Here is a 19,336-nt window from a genome sequence, read left to right on the forward strand (position 1 = left end):
GAACCGTGTAGAAGAGTACCTTTCTGTCTGAAGAGAGGAGCCTTCTCAACTAGTCTGCTTGAAAAAGGATGAAAGATTAGTTGAATGAGATTTTTCATCCTCATCACCATAGTCGAACGTATCATCTTCCTTGAGGGGATACGGATATAAAGCAGATTCATCCTCACTTTTCTCAATTGGTTGCTTCTCTGCTGCATTCACAGAACGAGTCCTGTTGGGACACTTGTTGGAGTAGTGAACCTTCTCGCCATAGCTATGGCATCTTATGTTCTTCACCCCATCACTGTCCTTGACGAACTTTGACCTTTTTTCTTCAACTCTACGAGCTTCAGGCTTCTTTTCCTCCATACATGGTGGAGGTCTATAAACTGAAGAAGTCTTGAGCATTCCCTTCCAATAAATGGACTTCTCTTCAGCTGTCTTGGCATGAGCCATTGCCACATCAACGGACCTGAAATGAGTGTTAGCTAGCTCAAGTCGGATCTTAGTACTTAGTCCACTGATATATTGCATCATCCATTGCTGGTCTGTTTCTTGAAGTTGACACCTTGAGGACAATTTGTGGAATTCGAGGGTGTAAGAATCCACATCTTTGTTCCCTTGTTGCAAGTTAAGTAATTTATGGAATAACAAAGCTATGACCAAGTTATTATAACTTTCTAACAATACACAGGAATAACAAAGCCCTAAGTTCGCCATCAAAATTCACATCCACATATTGCAATTGACTAGTAACTATAATAAATTCATTTAAATGATGTGCAACTAAACGTTGCCAGTCATTGTCATATTGATTAAAATTTTCATGAGAAAAACTTTATTAGATGCATGGGGTTTTTTATATAACTTAGCTAGGGCTGCCATGACTCTAGCTGTTTTATTCTCTTTGGAGATATTGAAGAGAACCTACGACGTGAGAGATAATCTCACCGTAGCCACCACCTTTTTGTTCAAAATATTCCATTCATCATCCTTCATTGTCTCTGATTTCTTGCCTTCCAGCGGCAGATATAGATCTTTTAGGTACAGGAAGTCCTCCATCCGTATCTTCCACCACTGAAAGTTCTGCCCATTGGAACTTCTCGATGCTCACATTTTCTCATCTTCTATCATCGTTCCCACTCAAGTGAAATATCCTTTTAGATTTGCTTCATGAACCTCGCTCAAAATTAGTTGTTATGAATTAACAACTTATCAGAACAACGATTTGCAAAAGAAAAACGAAAGAGAATCACACCCACAGAACACACAGATTTACGTGATTCACCTAAGCATAGTTTTTAAGGCGGTAAGGCGACGGAGGCGTTTGAGGGCCTTTCGGAGCACCTTAGCAATAAGGCGGGCATAATGCGTCGCCTTATTGACTAAAGCGTTCTTGTGTACTTTTTTTTTTTTTTATAAAACTAATCTATTTCGCTCAAATCCTAGTTGAATCCTATTACTTATATGCTAAATAAATATTAAATGTTTATGTTCATACCAATGTAAGATATTCATTAAGAAAACAAATCAATAAAGTGAATAAACTAAGTTCATCATCATCAATCATCAATCATCAATCATCAATCATCAATATTCAATCAACAATCATCATTACATATTAACATTTAATATAAATACATAATTATAAAACAAAATTATAAATATAAAGAAAAGAAGACATAAAATATACAAGTATTTATTATACTTACCTCTATGATGCCATAATGAGTGCCTAAGCCCTAAGGTCATCCACTATATTTCTACTCCTGTCAAAGAAGTAATTAAGAACTTAGAATTAAAACACATCGAAGGTAAAAATCGAGATGCCAAATTAAATGGATGAGAAGTGACTAACCTGGGGATTCTTAATCATTCTAAAAAACTTTAAACTTCAATGAAGCTAAAATATAAAATAAACTAAAATGCTAAGAATTTAGTAAACAATGAAAGTCAAATACTTAAAAGTTCAAGGACTCAAAAAATTTTAAAGTTTAAAGACTCAAAATACGTCAAAGTTCTAAGACTCAAAGACTTTCAATCCAAATCAGTAATTAAATTAAAATCTTCTTCTTCATCTGCATTCTGTTGCTGGCTTGCATCATTTGGAGCTATGCCATAATCATCCTCAATGTTTTCATCATCACGAATATCCTCTTCACTCATCTCATCCACTTCTTCATCTGACGAATCCCCAAGCTCAACCCTCCTACCATGCCGGGTATAGCAAAGATTGGTTCCACTGGTAGATGCTGGAGCCCTCCTTGATCTATTGTGGCCTTGATATGATGAAGATGCTCCAAGTGCTCTATCAACATCTCTCCAAGTGAGATCATTCTCAGGATGAACTAATTCATCCTTTGATTCACCAATCATCCACTCACTACTCCAATTAAGCTCATCGAGCAACAATGGATTGTAGTTTCTACATTGTTCTTTTCTTTCTTGGAACCTTGCTTGAAGTCGGCGATTATATTGAATGTAGACAAGATCATTTAACCGCTGATGCTCTAACCTATTCTTCTTGGTGTGAATCTGAAAAACATTAATAATATGAGGTTATCTACTTATCTTCAATAAAACCATATTAAGTGAAGTACATGTACTATTGTACTTAGAACTTAATAGTCAATACTCACAAATTCAAATGTGCTCCAATTGCGCTCACAACCAGAAGATGAGCAACAAAGACCAAGTATGCGCAATGCAAGCTTTGAAAGGTCAGGAGCAGTACTTCCATATCGAGACCACCAAGAGACTATAAATATATAATATAAAAAAATAAGTTAAGTAAAAAATCAACATACAATGTTCTAAACTAATTAGAACTTTAAAAGGAAATATACTTACTAGGATTTAACTTGTCCCTTTGTCTAATAGCCATGTCCTTTGCAAAACTTCCTTGAACAGTGGTATACTTATCAACCTGGACAATGATCTTATCTTGCAAGGTCTCATCAGGCATCAACCTTACAAGAACATCATTGAAGGCATCACTTGCTTTTTGAGCTAAGTCCAACTCATTATCCGGATTATCTGCTATTGCCTTAAAGAACTTGTTTGGATTGAGGAAAAAGGTAGCTAAATATATTGATCCATTCATCATAGTCTCACAACGGTGATCAACAATCGCTATGATTTTCTTCCATTTCCTTTCATCGTCTCCAAAATTTTTTTTGATATTCTTCTTTGCCACTTGTATTGCCATATATACTTCAGCCATAGCAGGCAACTCATCACCATCTACAATCCTCAAGAGTTGAAGAAGAGGCTGTGATGCTCTTATACAATCCATCATACCATTCTAGAATGTTGTAGCAAACACAGTCTCAGAAGCTTTCTTCCCTGCCTCTGTAGATGCAAGCTTTGAACGGGACCATTCATTATCAACAAATAATTTTTTCAAAGATTCTTTGTGCTTGTATAAGCTCTAGAGTGTTAAAAAGGAAGAGGCAAATCTAGTCACTCCAGCCCTCACTAAGTCTCCTCCTGTTTTTTGCCTCATGGCTTCAAGAAGACGAGTGTGCCTGTAGATGAATGCAGTCAATTTCCTGCCCTTCGATATAACAGACATATAAGAGCGTAATTTGCCTACTTTCTCCATCATAAGGTCTATGCAATGAGCTACACATGGACTCCAAAATAACCTCTTCCTTTTCTCCATTAGTAGTCGACCCGCTGCAACATAGTTGGCAGCATTATCAGAGACTACTTGAACCACATTATCTTCACCAATCTCTTCAACCTTACTATCAAGTAGCTTAAATAACATTTCAGCTGTTTGTGATTGGTTAGATGCATCCACATACTTCAAAAAAAAAGTCACCTCCAGATAGTTGACAAGAAAATTAATTAGGTGCCTTCCTCTCTTGTCTGTCCACCCATCAGACATGAGTGTGCACCCATGTTTCCTCCAATATCCTTGATACTTCACCTTTAACTCATCAATTTTATCATTTTCAGACTTCAATAGAGTCCCCCTATAGTCATGAATTGAAGGGGGCTTGAAACCTGGTCCATATTGACCAATTGCCTCTACCAATTCCTCAAAACTCCTTAACTTCAAAGCATTAAATGGAACACCACTCTCATAAGCCCACTTTGCAAAGTAAGAGCGAAGTTTTTCTCTTTCTTCTTCTCCTCTTACTCGGTTCTCCATTGTTGTCTGATATGAACCTTTATCCCGCTTATCTGTAACCACTTCTTCAGGAGTCCTCCTCACATGCTTATCCATGGGACCCCTTACTTGTTGTTTGGATTGTGTTTGAATGATAGCTTTATTTCTTCTTGAAGTTGTCCCAGAGCTAGGGATAGGAAATGAGACCCCCAAATCGGATACTATATTCTGTTGTGGTCCCGTTACTTCTGTAGGTCCATCACTAACATCCAAATCATCCAAACAATCAAGGTTCCTCTTCATCTGGTTCTTCAAGATTGCATCTCTCATCTCTTTAGCAATTGCTTCAGTTGTTTTCACACACTTGGCTACATCTCCATAGCCACCAATAAGATGTTGTTTCAATCGTTTTATTCCTCCCTTGACATCCTTCCCACAAAGGGTACACTTAATCCAATTTCTGTTTGATACGTCAAGCCAATACCCATATTTCCATCTAGGATCATTTGATTTAGCTCTCCTTTTTGGATCCTTGCTTGGATCAATCGTTGATTGTGCAGTAGCAACAGTACTTGTATTTTCACCCCCACTGCTACCACCAATTGTTTCCATAGATGAGTGGATTCAACTTGTCTCTTTGTCCAAGACTGTAATGTGAAAAGGTAATCATAATAAGAAGGTTGTAATCAGACTGTAATGTCTCCAAAATTATTTTAATAAATACGTTAAGCCCTAATATTATTAAAAAAAAAAAAAAAAAAAAAACCTGAACCTGCACTTATCAACCAACCAACAATCGCCGTAGGAAGAAAGAAAAAATAAAAACTAATCATACGAAGAAGGAAGAAGCAGGGAGAAGAAAGAAGAAAAGAAGAAGGAAGAAGCAGGGCGAAGAAAGAAGAAAAGAGAGAAAAAAAAAACTTCATTTATCAACTAGCCAACAGTCACCATAGGAAGAAAAAAAAAAAAAAAAAAGTAATCATACGAAGAAGGAAGAAGCAGGGAGAAGAAAGAAGAAAAGAGAAAAAAAAAAAAAACTTGCACTTATCAACCAGCCAATAGTCACCGTAGGAAGAAAAAAAGAAAAAAACTAATCATACGAAGAAGGAAGAAGCAGGGAGAAGAAAGAAGAAAAGAAGAAGGAAGAAGTAGGGAGAAGAAAGAAGAAAAGAGAAACAAAAAATCGCACAAATCAGAAATTTAAAATACAAACTAAAACATACCTGGAGAAGAATCGAAGGAGAAGGAGAAGCCGTCGGAGAAGAATCGAAGGAGGCGGTTGCTGCGGAGATTGCCAAAAATTAAAAATACAAACTAAAACATACCTCGAGAGAGATGAAAGCACTTCGTCAGAGATCGCCGGATGTCACCAAAGGCTGTCGGAGGAGAAGGAGAAGTCGCCGGAGAAAGGATCGTTGGACGTTGGAGCCTTGGGGGTTTGCGTTTTGGAGGCAAAGTAGCAGACTGAGAGAGAATGAGGCACGACTTTTACTGATTTTGGTTTTTTTTTAATTTGATTTTTTTTTATGGTAAGGGTTTTTATTTTTTATATGGTTTTTGATCCAATGCATCACATGTGCATCAGACTTTATACCCCTCCCAATGAGAATATGTAATTTGGAATCTTCATCAAGCAATTTTAAAATTTATTTAAAAAAAAAAAATTGATCCAATGCATCACATATTCATCAGACCTTATACACCTCCCAATTAGAATATGTAATTTGGAATCTTCATCAAGCAATTTTAAAATTTGTTTAAAAAAAAAAATGATCCAATGCATCACATGTGCATCCGACCTTATACACCTCCCAATTAGAATATGTAATTTAGAATCTTCATCAAGCAATTTTAAAATTTGTTTAAAAAAAAAAAATTGATCCAATGCATCATATGTGCATCATACCTTATACACCTCCCAATTAGAATATGTAATTTGGAATCTTCATCAAGCAATTTTAAAATTTGTTTAAAAAAAAAAAAATAGTAACCGATGATCTGGTCCGGATAAGGTAAGGTGCGTCAACTCTTGCATTGCGGGATAGCATATTCCGACGTATGGTGTTATAAAGTTCTAATTCACGGTAACCTATTTTCAAATGTTTTCAGTAATTATGATAGATTGAAGATATACGTGGATAAAAAAAATATACGACAAGAAGCATTCAGTTGTCGGTCTTGCGGATGTGATAATGTGTTTTAAAAAAAATAAAATTCGATCCAATGCATCACATGTGCATCAAAACTTATACACCTGCCAATGAGAAAATGTAATTTGGAATCTTCAGCAAAATAATTTTAAATTTTACTTTTAAAATAGTGAGTACATAAGGCGACCGCCTCATACATAAGGCGCTATAAGGCGTCGCCTTTCGCGCCTTAGTGTATAAGGTGGCCGCCTTCTCGTAAGTTGGCGGACTGCCTTACTACCAAAGGACCGCATCAACGCCTAGCCGCCTTACCAGCGCCCTAAAAAGTATGCACCTAAGATGGGCTAAATCCATGGCCGAGTGATAATGAGAGCTTCCACTATTCGGATGAAGAAAGATACGGAACCCTAACCCTCATAGTTCCTTAGCATTTTGACATGTTACAATATAGAGAAACCATAATCCCCGAAAGCAAAACTGCCCCCAGTATACTGCCATTATTGGGGAAAAATCATCAGTACTTCATGGATTAAACTAAGATAAGGTTTCATCAATAGCAAATTTTTCCCTAGGGAATTGTAAGGAAATGTATCACTTGTAGTTTTGAATCCAAATCTAGAAGCGTTATTGAACTTCTTATATGTTGATAGATGTCTGTTTGCTTACGCTAAAGAAAGTAATTTTGTATGGCCCTTTAATTCATGAACATGGCTGGTCTCAAATGGGACTAACAAGGTGGAACCCCGGTCTTCCAGTTTCCTATTACTGGTATTTGATAAAGTACTGCTGTGGTGAATAAGCTTAGTTCTATGTCACCCCAAGGGGGTAGCTCAATTGGCAATGATCAACACCTCAGGATGAAGAGGTCGTGAGTTCAACTTTCAACTCTCTTGGGCTTACCTATCAGCAAAAGAAAAAGAGGCTTACTTCTATGTTTAGGGTATCATGGTCTGTGGAACCTGAAAGGCTGAAAAACTATTACTTTAGGGTAGAAATTTTGAAGGCTATACACACCTTGTGACCAAATGCTAGAATTTAAAATAGAAACTGCATTCTTCTTCATGTGAAGTCCTTAAAATAATTTAGGCATTGACCTGAACACAACCAAATTGAATTTGATTAACTACTACAAACTAAAAGGAACTGTATAAATTCTGCTACCAAGTACTGACAGAAATAGTAAGATGGGTAAAGTCTGGGCACACTGCCTGGCTACCCAGCTATGTGTCTGAATTTCTCCCCCCTCCCAGTGAAATAATCCCCCTCCCCATGGCTGTTATCCCCTTCCCATGTATCAGCACTCGCTGGCTTACCTGGAGTGGGCGGTGTGCCCAATCCTTGCCTTATAATGATTTATAAAATTTCCCTTTGTTGGCCAAGGGAAAATGAGCCATACAAAAATGTGACTTCTGAATTCTAATTACATTTGAAGATTTTATTGCTCCCCACTTTTGACTCCCTCTTGCAATGTTGTGGTCTGTTGAATGATTGAACCCATTAATGGCTCCATATGAGCTCATTAAGAAAAGAAACATTTATTTTTGAAATGTACTTTTTTAGCCTTTAAGCTAATTTTTAGAAACTTGCAAAATTTCTTATAGCTCTCTTTGCATCCCATATCATTGATGTTGTTTCCTCTACCTACTAGTGGACGTTAGACAGTCATGCTAAGGATTTGGACACATTTGATGACTCCCAATTTAAGAAAATTATAGTGCCAAAATCAGTATGAGAAAATATGTTTCAACCATTCAATTTTACACCATTCATTGATGGTTCTAAGCCTATGCTCTGATATCAACTTTGGTCTCTTCACAAATCACAAGTGGGAGTATTTTATGGAAATTTGTGGAACTGTAAATTTCTAAAATGACCTGCCAACCCTTCTCCACAATTTGTAGGTGTCTGCTGGTTGAAATATAAGATTCAATATTGCATAAATAACTGATTTATGGATCTAAAGCATCTCTTAAAACCAAGGATAAGAATTTTGATCTTACGGCAGGTTTTGATCCAGCTTGAAACCGAGATATGGGTTGAAACAGTCGAAAGCAGGTATTTTTGGGGCAAAATTCGACATGTCATGGGCTGGTCAAAGATGGTCAAAACTGGTCGGAACTAGTTGAAAGTTGAAACTTGAAACTGGACTGGTCAAAAGACTCAAACTGGTCAAAATTGGTTCAAACTTGGTATTTTTCAGTCAAAAGTGATTGAAACTACTGAGATGTGCAAAATATCGTCGAAATAGATCAAAACTGGTCGAAATCAGTAACAAATTGGATTCGACGCTTGGTTCTGTCTCGGCCCAGCTCGAAATTGGGAAATTTCGATTGAATCTTGAAGTTTCAACTGAGATTTAGAACTATTCTTAAAACTGAAATGGGAAAAGGTTGGGTATGCCGCTTTAGTATACCCAGATCTGTGCGTCTCTCTCTCCTCCTCTTGGAAAAGTCCCCTATGCCTGTCCTATCAAAACCCTCCCATTGGTTGAACCGCTAGCTCCAAAAAAGCCACCACCATACCTAACCTCCTCCCAAACGATATTTACCATATAAATTTGTTTAAATAAGTTAGTGCAGATTTTACTAAACATTGAATAGGCCATGGTAGGGGTGTTAGTGGATCTTGTTCTATCGTTTGGGTTGTAGTTGTCAAGGCGCCATGATGTACATCAAAGCTTGAAGAACCAGAGAACAAGAATCAAATTCAGAAAAAAAGAAAGAAAAAATGTTTTACTATTCATGAGTACTGTTAACATGAATAGTGATGTGGTTCTGTTTTGGTAGAGATTTGGTGGATTTTGATGGGTATAATAGTTGCTACTTCTTTAGTTTTAGTTTCTATTTCTATAGTTTCTATTTTTGGAAGTTTTTTGTTTTTAGTCAAGCCTTGGACAGAAAGACAAAGATGATTGATTTGTTTCCTAATTAGTTCTATTTCTTCTTGTCAAGTAAGTAATTAAGTTGAGTTTAGGAAAGTCTTTAGGGAGAATAAGTTTCCTTTTTCTTGCATCTTTCGAAAACAACAACAAACTCAGCCTTATCCCAACTTAATGAGTTTGGCTACATGGATCCAAACAAAACGTAGTAGGTAAAGATTGAGGTCTAAGTGGAAAAGGTGGATGAACAGTTGAGAAATGGGAGAAAAGAAATGAGATGAGAAATGAAAATGATAATGACATAAGAGAGATGAAGAATGCAGGATGAAAAATGAAAGATGAAAGTATTAGGGAAGAGGGCAACCCTGCAAGCTAGAAGAAGCGCAGCTAAATCGGGTTGGCTACATGGATCCTTGCTCTCAAATAGGCTCTATCTGAAATCATACTTGGTACAAGACCCAAACTATGCATGTTATTTCTCAAAACTTCTCCTATGGTCATTTTAGGCCTGCTCCTTGCTATTTTAGCTCCTTTAATTTGAATCATAGTACTCTTTCTTACCGGGGAGTCCCTAGGCCTTTGTTGAACATGACCATACCACCTCAAACGATTTTCTCGGAGCTTATCATTAATCGGGGCAACCTCCAAGTAAGCTCTAACATTGATTTCGTACTTTATCCTTCATAGTTTTTCCGCACATCTATCTTAACATCCTCATTTCTGCTACACATAGCTTCACAATATGATACTTTTTAACAGCCCAACATTCTGCGCCATACATCATATGGCCGGTTGTACAACTGTCCTATAAAACTTTCTTTTAAGCTTTAAAGGGATACGTCGGTCACACAGTACTCTGGATGTACCTCTTTTTTTGCTAAATATCAACAAAGTATATATTATAAATAAATGAAATAATGGTAGAGAGTTGTGGTCTAGGCATCCCTAGACGAAATACACAAAGAAGCTACGAAACAGGATACCTCCCCACGTTCGGCATTGCCATCTGTAGAGAAACATCTTACAAGCTCAAAAAAGAGAAGAAATCTCAGTCAAATCTATATGATGGTCTGCCATGAGCTTCACATCCCAAATCTTCCAAAATATACATAGGTGGAGTGAACCAAATACCAAAGCTTCAAGGCTTTGCTGCTTTTTTGGCTAAAATATCAGCAACCGTATTTACTTCTCTGTAGCAAACTGAGACTCTCCAACTATCCTGTTAAGAAAAGAGCTGTAGAATCTCCATTTTTGTTGAAACTTCCATGGAAGAACTTTCTATGATGTACAATACACCACTAAGATTGAATGACTTTCGAACCAAATCTGTCCAAATTCTGGTCTACTGGACGCAACTCTCCACTTCATCCACTCCACTTTAATTCTTTGTGAAACATCATCCTCTATGTTACATTCTTTTCTTATTTTTTTCCTTTTTGTTATTTGTTTCCTTTTTATTTGAAACTTTTATTTTTGTATGGCTTTGGTTTAGCCAATTTAAAGCCATCCATTGTAAGCTTTGACACAAGTTGATTAATGAAAAAAAAAAAGAGTTGGTTTTATGCCATGGCTGTGAGATGTAGTGAGTTTTGGTGAGATGCGTGTGAGTGGGTGAGACGCCCGGGAGAGAGTGAGTGATTGTGATCTGCAGTGATTCAGTATTCCTATGGTGTGTTGCTGAAAATCTCCATTGATATACAATGCATCAATCGTACTGTAGGATTTGTTCTTGGTTGAACTAACTCCGACATTACATTACCTAGGTGATGCCTTGGCGTCTAGACACCTTAGTCGCCTAGACGGGTTCCTTGTACGCCTTGCATCCAAGCCTCCTCCAATGCCTTGGATTGCCTAGATGCCTTGACAACTTTGGTTGGGGTTGTTTGGATTTCAAAATTTTGCTGAAATTGCCTCAACTCGAAGATGACGCTTTTATTGCTTGTGTCAAAGTATCACGATCCTAACACTCCCTGTTTGTTAGCAGGTTGTGTTTGTGTCTACCTTCTATGGCATATCATGTCAGTGCCATATTAGTTTTGTGTCAAAAGAGTAATGTCAGTATTGTTAGATTGATGTTATTTGTGTCAAAGAGTAATGTCAGTATTGTTAGATTGATGTTATGTAACATTTTTCTTTTAAAATTTTTATATTGTTATATTATGATTCATTTGATGTAAAAAATTAGAAACCAAATCTCTTTATTAGATAACAGCTAGAAACTTGAACTCCAAACCTTATGAATAGAGAAAACATAATCAAACAATCAAACTTGCTGGTTCAAATGGGTGAGGAAGGTCACACACACTCAACCTCAATTCCTTCTACTCAAACCCTAAGACATTGTGTCGCGTTTGTGTTGGGTTGGCAGGTTGGCAAATCCATATTAGGGAGTTCCCTTATCCCAAAATTTTGTGGTATGAGTGTGCCTCTTACACACGCAAGGATTTAAGTAACGATATTGGGTATTGTGTCGAAAGGGTGATTTTAAGAGAAGTATTGTAAAGTATCGGAGATACGCAAGATACGCTAATGATAAACATAAAAATGGTCAAAAAATGCAAAGGATGCATACAAAATACAGTTTTAAAGCATAAAACACTATAAATAAGCAACATATAAAATATATCATGTATAAGAAGGAGAACAAAGTACGACAAGCAAATTGTATTCAATTGATTATGTATAAATGATGAGGTGTTTTACATGTATTAATAGTCTAATACTATAGAGTTGCAAAGTTGTTCAAACTTAGAGTTGGAAGTGGTCTCAGCCTCTCACGTAAAGGTGCAACCAAGATGATGAGACCGAACATATATACAATGCAAAAAAATATAAAATGAACCAATGTATCCATAAAGTGAGTATTGGTGTATCGATTAGTATAGAGCCATATCCACCTATATCAAGTTGTATAATAAGGATCGTATTGGTACCTTAAAGATATGATATGTATCAGTCAGTATCGGTAAGTATTCAAGATACTTAAAACCTTGCCAATGACCAACAGCCCCAGCCAGGCTCAACTTATAATGTTTTATACTAAAACTGGTTCTTCTAACATGCTGGTTTTGTCCTGTAGTAGTATTCCTGAAAAATATGCTTTGAGATTCAAGTGGATATTCATCTATGGATTTAAAAATAAATAAATCAGTATTTATGGTTCTTTTATTAATGTTGATCTAGAGATAATATTTAGTCTTTTCCCCTGCATTAATTTTTTCTTTTTTTTTTTGCCTTGCAGCCATCTTGGCAGATGAGATGGGTCTTGGTAAGACGATACAGGTAAGTGGGTTTCATGATGTTTGCCTATGCTGAATGATAGTTGCATCCTTGGATTCGTAGGTGATTGTAACCTTTTTATTGTCACAGGCTATCACATATTTAACGCTGCTGAAGCACTTGGACAATGATCCAGGTCCGCACTTGATTGTTTGTCCTGCTTCTCTTTTGGAGAACTGGGAAAGAGAGTTCAGAAGATGGTGCCCTTCATTTTCTGTGCTCCTGTATCATGGGTCTGGACGGGCAGCCTATAATAAGGAGCTAAACTCTTTATCCAAGGCTGGTCTTCCACCTCCATGTAATGTGCTTCTGGTGTGTTATTCACTTTTTGAAAGACACAGGTTTGCATGTTTAATCTCTAAGATTTGCATTTGGTTAAATGTCTAAAATCAATGTTTTTAGGCTAACACCCTTTCTTGCAGTATGCAGCAGAAAGATGACCGCAAGATCCTGAAGCGGTGGCGATGGAGCTGTGTGTTGATGGATGAGGCTCATGCTTTGAAGGATAAAAACAGCTATCGGTGGAAAAACCTAATGTCTGTTGCACAGAATGCAAATCAGCGTCTGATGTTGACAGGGACACCACTCCAAAATGATTTACATGTACACCTTTGAGTTATATCTTTTTCTTAAACTCCTACTGTGAGAATAGTCATGCAAATTTGATTAGGCAAAGGTTGCTCCATCTTGCTGTTCTCCAACACTATCATCTTGATTCTTGAGTAAAAATGAATATTATAAGGCAGAACTAAGACAGATGGGAATTTTTTTTTTATAGTACTGAGGAATGATATGAATATGAGCCATCATATGCTTGGGGCCACCATCCTCGTGCATAGTGTATAAGTCGTCCTTTAGTAGCTTTTTGTATGAATCCAATCTTAGAGAACCTTTCAGTAACTCCATAGTCCCTCTTTTGAAGTTTTTGTGGGAGTCTGTCAGGTGCAAAGAAATTGCAACTTTAGCCATCTTCATTTCCTGCTTCTTTGATTTCTAGAATAAAGGAATAATCCCTACTTGGTCACAAGTTTCGCATGGAACTCCGGATTGCTCATTGTACTTCAATGTGGATTACATTACAGTAGCTGATGGAAGTAGAACAAATTCTAGTACATATGTGTCAACTCTCTCTCTCTCTCTCTCTCTCTCTATATATATATATATATATATATATATAGTAATTGTTGATGCATTGTAGTCTTCTCTAATAGTAAAGGTTTCACTGCTTTTTTGCTTTCCAACATGTTTACCATCCACCTATTAGAAACGCACCAAAGAAAATAATTTGTTGTTTTGGGGACTTTGCGTGTTATGCCTGCCTCATATTTCTCAGTGAAGGAGAAAGGAAAACAGAACTGATTGTTCATAGATCGAAGATGTTCTCACATGCTCTTCAGAAGCTCTGATCTGTGTTCCTAGTATAATGATTAGAAACCATTTGTGATTACATTATATCACAATTCTTTTGTTGGGGAATTGGTTATTTGCTTCTACATGTCAATTTAGTATATTTATGCATACATATTATTCAATTGCTAGATATCAACTTAGTGAACCTAATCACATTTCTTTGCAGGAGCTGTGGTCATTGTTGGAGTTTATGATGCCTGATATTTTTGCAACTGGGGATGTGGACCTCAAGAAACTATTAAATGCAGAAGATGTAGATTTAATTGCCCGTATAAAATCCATTTTAGGTCCATTTATATTGAGGCGGTTAAAATCTGATGTGATGCAGCAACTTGCCCCAAAGATACAGAAGGTGTGTAAGGCTGTTAATTTCCTAGTTAGATTCCATTTCAGTTAGCCAAGTTTCTCAAAAGGCCTAAGATTATTTGAGGTCTTGAATCTACTTTTATTGAAGAGCTAAGAAGTTTTTGCTATAGGTTGAGTACGTATTCATGGGCAAGCAACAGGAAGATGCGTATAAAGAAGCCATAGAGCAGTATCGTGCAGCTTCTCGAGCTCGAATGGCTAAATCTTTAGATATTAATGCAAGCAGCGTTGTTGGAGCTCTTCCACGGCGTCAGATTTCTAACTATTTTGTTCAATTTCGCAAGGTGAGACCGTTTCCTCTACTATTCTGGTTGCTCCTTCAGACCTTTTGTATCTGATTCCTTATATTTGATGCTTCTGTCAGATTGCAAATCATCCATTACTGGTGAGGCGTATTTACAGTGATGAGGATATTCTTCGTTTTGCAAGAATATTGCATCCAAAAGGTGCATTTGGCTTTGAATGCAATTTGGACAGAGTGAATGAAGAGCTTAAGAGTTACAATGATTTTGCTATCCACCGGGTAAGTTCACTTTTATTTTACATTTTTCTGCATTCCTTGGTTCACTAGTTGGCTCAGTTATAGATCTGAGCTCAACATGCTATATCATCCATATTGGACTATTACTTGATGATTGATATTGATGCGGAACCGGGTTCCAAAAGCTGGAATCGGATTGCTTAGGGGCCCACCCAATTACCAAATAACTCAACCCAAGAATAGAATGGCAGAATTGTAAATATTTGGAATCTTGTAATAGGGTGGCAGGCTTGTAAATAAAAGGGATCTTAAAAGGGTAAGTAGAAGTTAAAGTAAATAATTGGATATGAAGGGAATTAAGAATTATTGTGAAGGGATAAATTAGGAAGAAAAATTAAGGCAAAGATTGGGGGTAAAAAGGGAGAAAAGTAGGGGTATTTTGGAAACACAAAGGACAAAGAAGAATAATAGACGAAAGAAAGAGCACCTTTTTGAAATAAGCAGGCCCACGATTTTGATTTTAGGTTGTCTTCAGCCTCATGACATCCAAGGGAGTCACGTTGAACACCAAAAGAAGAAATCGAACTTTAGCCCTTGGAATCTCTTTCAACAGCTCTTAATCTCCAGATCTGTTGTTGCCTAGGCCTGCTGAGTTGATCCAAAACATTACATTTCAAGAGATCAAGCAGAGCTGGATTGCAGATTTCTGAAACATGGGATCAGCGACGGTAGCAGGTTCCGCCATGAATGAAAGGTTGGCATTCTCAGTGAGAGGGATTTTAGCCACCAAAACCCTAGGATTTCTGATCGCCTAGGTTAGTACATCATTCGCTCAAAGTTTTAGAATTAATGGATGGCTTTCAAGAGGGTTTTGAGCCAACTGAAGGACTGATGGGTTAGTCCAGAACAGAGTAGTTCCAGAAAAGGGGAAGTACAACAGGAAAACAAGGAAGAAGAAGAAAGAAGAAGAAAGAAGAAGAAAGAAGGAGAAAGAAGAAGAAAAAGAAGATCAAAGGAGGAAGGGATATGCAACCCACTCGGCAGCTATGGTTTCAAGCCAAAAACTTCAATCAATTCTTAAAATCTGTCTTCCTCTATCATGTTACATGGCTATAAAAAGGAAAATCAAAGCCTAACAGTGGAAACTAATTAACATGGAAGCTAACCTAAATTAGCAATTGAAATAAAATCTCCCAACTTACTTGATGGACACCCTACTCTAAAAATAAGGAAACAAATTAATAATCAAAATATTGAATTAACCTCAAATCTTCCCACGCCCAACTACATCAACTCTCCTGGTCTTAAAAGAACTCAGCTTCATCAAGTTAGGTCGTGGTCCTAAGATACCCTTATAAATCATGTCGATGAGGTGGCACATATATCGAAGCAGATGACGGGAACATACCTCCAAGAGGAGGGAGAGTCGGTTGATGTGTCATTGACGTGGCATGTCTGATAATGCGTGTGGTGTCATTAAGTACGTATGGCCTCCTTGTTTCACCTTTATGGTGTTCCGTGCACCATCGTAGATAATACCTGCATGTCGTTGCCAAGGTCACCCTAGAAGAATGTTGGAGTGCACCAATGGGGTGACCAAGCAAGATACATGGTATTGTAACAGCCCAAATTGTAGATGTACTCAAACAACTGTAGTGGCCTCTTCTTAAGCTGTGGGTCCAAACCCTTGCACGTGAATCTTCTTGGAAAGTTGTTTCTATGGAAGGCTATGTGCTCAAACAAATTCAGCAGAGATAAAATTTGCTTCTGCCCTAGTATCAACAACTGTATGAATATCAGTAGGATCGGAACCGTGCTGGAGAGTACCTTTTTGTCTGAAGAGAGGAGCTTTGTCAACTAATCTGTTTGAGAAGGATTTAAGATTAACTGAATGAGCTTCGACATCATCATCATCATCATCATAGTCAATATCATCGGCATTGAAAGGATAGGGATGTAAATCAGGATCAACATCATCATGCTTCTCTGTCAGTTGCTGTTCTGCTGCATTCATAGAACGAGTCCTATTAGGGCACTTGTTGGAGTGGTAGTGACCCTTCTTGCCACAACTATGGCATTTGATGTTCTTCACTCAATCACTATCCTTGTTGATTTATGACCATTTTTCTTCGACTTTGTGGGATTCAGGTTTCCTTTCCTCCATGCATGGTGGAGGTCTATAAACTGAAGGAGTGTTGATCATATTCTTCTAATAAATGGACTTCTCTTCAGTTGTCTTGGCATGAGCTACTGCTACATCAACGGACCTGAAATCATTGTTAGCCAATTCGAGTTGGATCTCAGTACTTAGCCCACTAATATATTGTATCACCGGTTGGTGGTCTATTTCCTGAAGTCGACACCTTGAAGATAGTTTGTGAAACTCGAGGGTTCCACATCCTTGTTGCCCTGTTGAAAATTAAGCAATTTATGAAACATTACCTTATAATTAAGAGGAACAAATTTCTCAGTCAAAATCTGCTTCATGACCTCCCAATTGGTAATGGGTCCAAGTCTTCTGACCAACCTTGCATGCAGTACATCATCTCACCATGAACATGCATACCCAATAAACTTGGTGAGGATGAGTTCACACTTCTTCTCATCCGGAAGGGATTTATAAGCAAAAATCTTTTATAAATCAAAATTTTTGGGACTTCCTCCCTCTTTGAACGGTTTGCAAAGAATCTTTTTATTTTCTCCTCATAAATCTCACTATTTACCATATCTACTTAAATCTCAACAGTTAGTGAATAGTTAGTTCCTTTGTCTAATGGATATTTCTACATGAATCTATAAACAAAAGAGAAGCATTCTTTTGCTTAGTGAACCACACCAATTCTTTCCTTCTCTCTCTCTCACTTATATTTAATTTATCATGACTTAAAATACTGTGTGTGGTATATTCTTGATATTATATTATGATAGTAGTTAAACTTTATATGTTTTCTTTCCATATTGTTTTCTCTTTCACCTCCCCTAAAATAATTTTCAATTCTATTTTACACGTGTTTATTAATTCTAAAATCAGTATTAATGCAACTCTACTAGTGTGACTATTTTTTAATAAATAATTCCTCGATTTTGTTTGTTTTTATGGTTTAAGATTCCAAGTTTCTTGTCATTCTGTGCATTGTGTGGGTTTAATGCTAGTACAACAGGTAACCAAAGAGGAGACAAGAAGCATTCACCAATCAATCATTTATCATTCAACTTTCATTTAAACAAGCAATAAACGATCAATGACCGTGATTTGAAGACAGACTTATATTTCTTTTCCAATTTTAACCTCCCTTAGGGATATGATAACCTGCAACCAGGTGCACCATATAAGCATACAACATTTGTAGTTTTCGTGAAAGCATCTATACATGAAGAATTATATTCTTTTATAGCTAAATTATCATCTCTAATTGTGGAAATGGTTGGCCATTGATTATTATCTATAATTCTTGAAAAACACATGTGATTGGGTCGGTTATGTATGTATTGGACCTTTGATCTCATGTGTTTTCATTGTAATGGTCCACTTTAATGGGGCTATAATTGGGGTAGAGGCTAGGCATATGGGATTAGTTAGTTAGTTGTCTTTATTTTTTATTATTCTTTAGTGTTTTAGTGATGCTGGATTGGGATTCTCAAGCCCATTTCTGTTTTGAGTTGGTTTCCTTTATAATTTCAGTTTCCTAGTCAGTTTATGTTATTGATGCAGTTGCACGATGGACTCAGAGAAAAAAAAAAATCTTTTGATTTGATTCTCTTTGGATTTAGAAACAATTTCTTTTGTATTAGTTAGTTTCTAATTTTAAATTAGTTTCCATTTTCAAGTAGTTACCATTAATTATTTGATTTTTCCTTTATATTAGTCATGTAATAGAGAAGAACTCAGTTTTGAGATTTGAAGTTTTTGGAATGAAATAATTTGAATGACTGGTTTAATGGCTGATGACTATGACTGTGTGACCCCCCCTGCTTTTCTTCTTCTTCCTCCTTACATTCTTCATCTTCCTCTGTAGTTCTTCTTTTCTCTTTTCTCTTTTCTGGTTGTATTCCCTTTCTCTGTTATTGGGCAGTAGTTGCAGTCCAAAAGGAAGTGGATCGATCTCTTTCATGAGAGATCTGTTTGAGTCAAGCCTTTGATCAAAGGTAGCCTTTCCCTGGGCGACACAAATCCTAGAACATCCCCTTCCAAAATTGGGTTTTGCTGTGGAGAAATCCAAATCAGATTCAGGTCTCACTTTGCCATCGCCATATCCAGTTGTAGGCTCGAAACCCATCAGATCTGAACTGTCCAGGGCTTCTGGTGCTGGAATCTTGGAGGACCTGTTGTTGTCACCCTACGCCTGATATTTCAGGCCAAACCGAGACCGATCGGCTGAGCTCCATCGAATTGAAGCTTCTCACTATCGTCTGCCCTGTTTTGGCCAAGAAAGAAGAAGCCCCAATCGGGAGTTAGTGTTTATTCCCCTTTACTTTGATTTCCTATTTTACCCTTATGTTTGCCTTGAAATCTCCCTTATCCCTTACCTCTATTTTTGCTTCCTAGTTTAACCCCAACAAATAATTCTAATTCCCTTTACGTCCCATCTCCCAAGTAGCCCATTATAATTTCTGTTTATTTACAAGACTGCCACTGCATCTTGGTTATTTAGTTGCCTTTATTTGGGTGGGCCATT

General features: G+C 37.1%; 1 protein-coding gene across 1 annotated transcript in view; it reads left to right on the forward strand.

Annotated features, from left to right (window-relative positions):
- LOC122089352 (protein CHROMATIN REMODELING 19) overlaps nucleotides 1–19,336 on the forward strand; it is a 42,146-nt gene that overhangs the window by 8,991 nt on the left and 13,819 nt on the right. Inside the window, exons 3-8 of the mRNA XM_042659011.1 lie at nucleotides 12,366–12,406; nucleotides 12,494–12,744; nucleotides 12,826–13,006; nucleotides 13,980–14,165; nucleotides 14,290–14,463; nucleotides 14,544–14,702. Coding sequence (XP_042514945.1) covers nucleotides 12,366–12,406; nucleotides 12,494–12,744; nucleotides 12,826–13,006; nucleotides 13,980–14,165; nucleotides 14,290–14,463; nucleotides 14,544–14,702 — 992 coding nt within the window. The remainder of the gene's footprint in view (nucleotides 1–12,365; nucleotides 12,407–12,493; nucleotides 12,745–12,825; nucleotides 13,007–13,979; nucleotides 14,166–14,289; nucleotides 14,464–14,543; nucleotides 14,703–19,336) is intronic.

Source organism: Macadamia integrifolia, chromosome 2, assembly GCF_013358625.1.
Source record: "Macadamia integrifolia cultivar HAES 741 chromosome 2, SCU_Mint_v3, whole genome shotgun sequence".
In the NCBI taxonomy this organism is placed as follows: domain Eukaryota; kingdom Viridiplantae; phylum Streptophyta; class Magnoliopsida; order Proteales; family Proteaceae; genus Macadamia; species Macadamia integrifolia.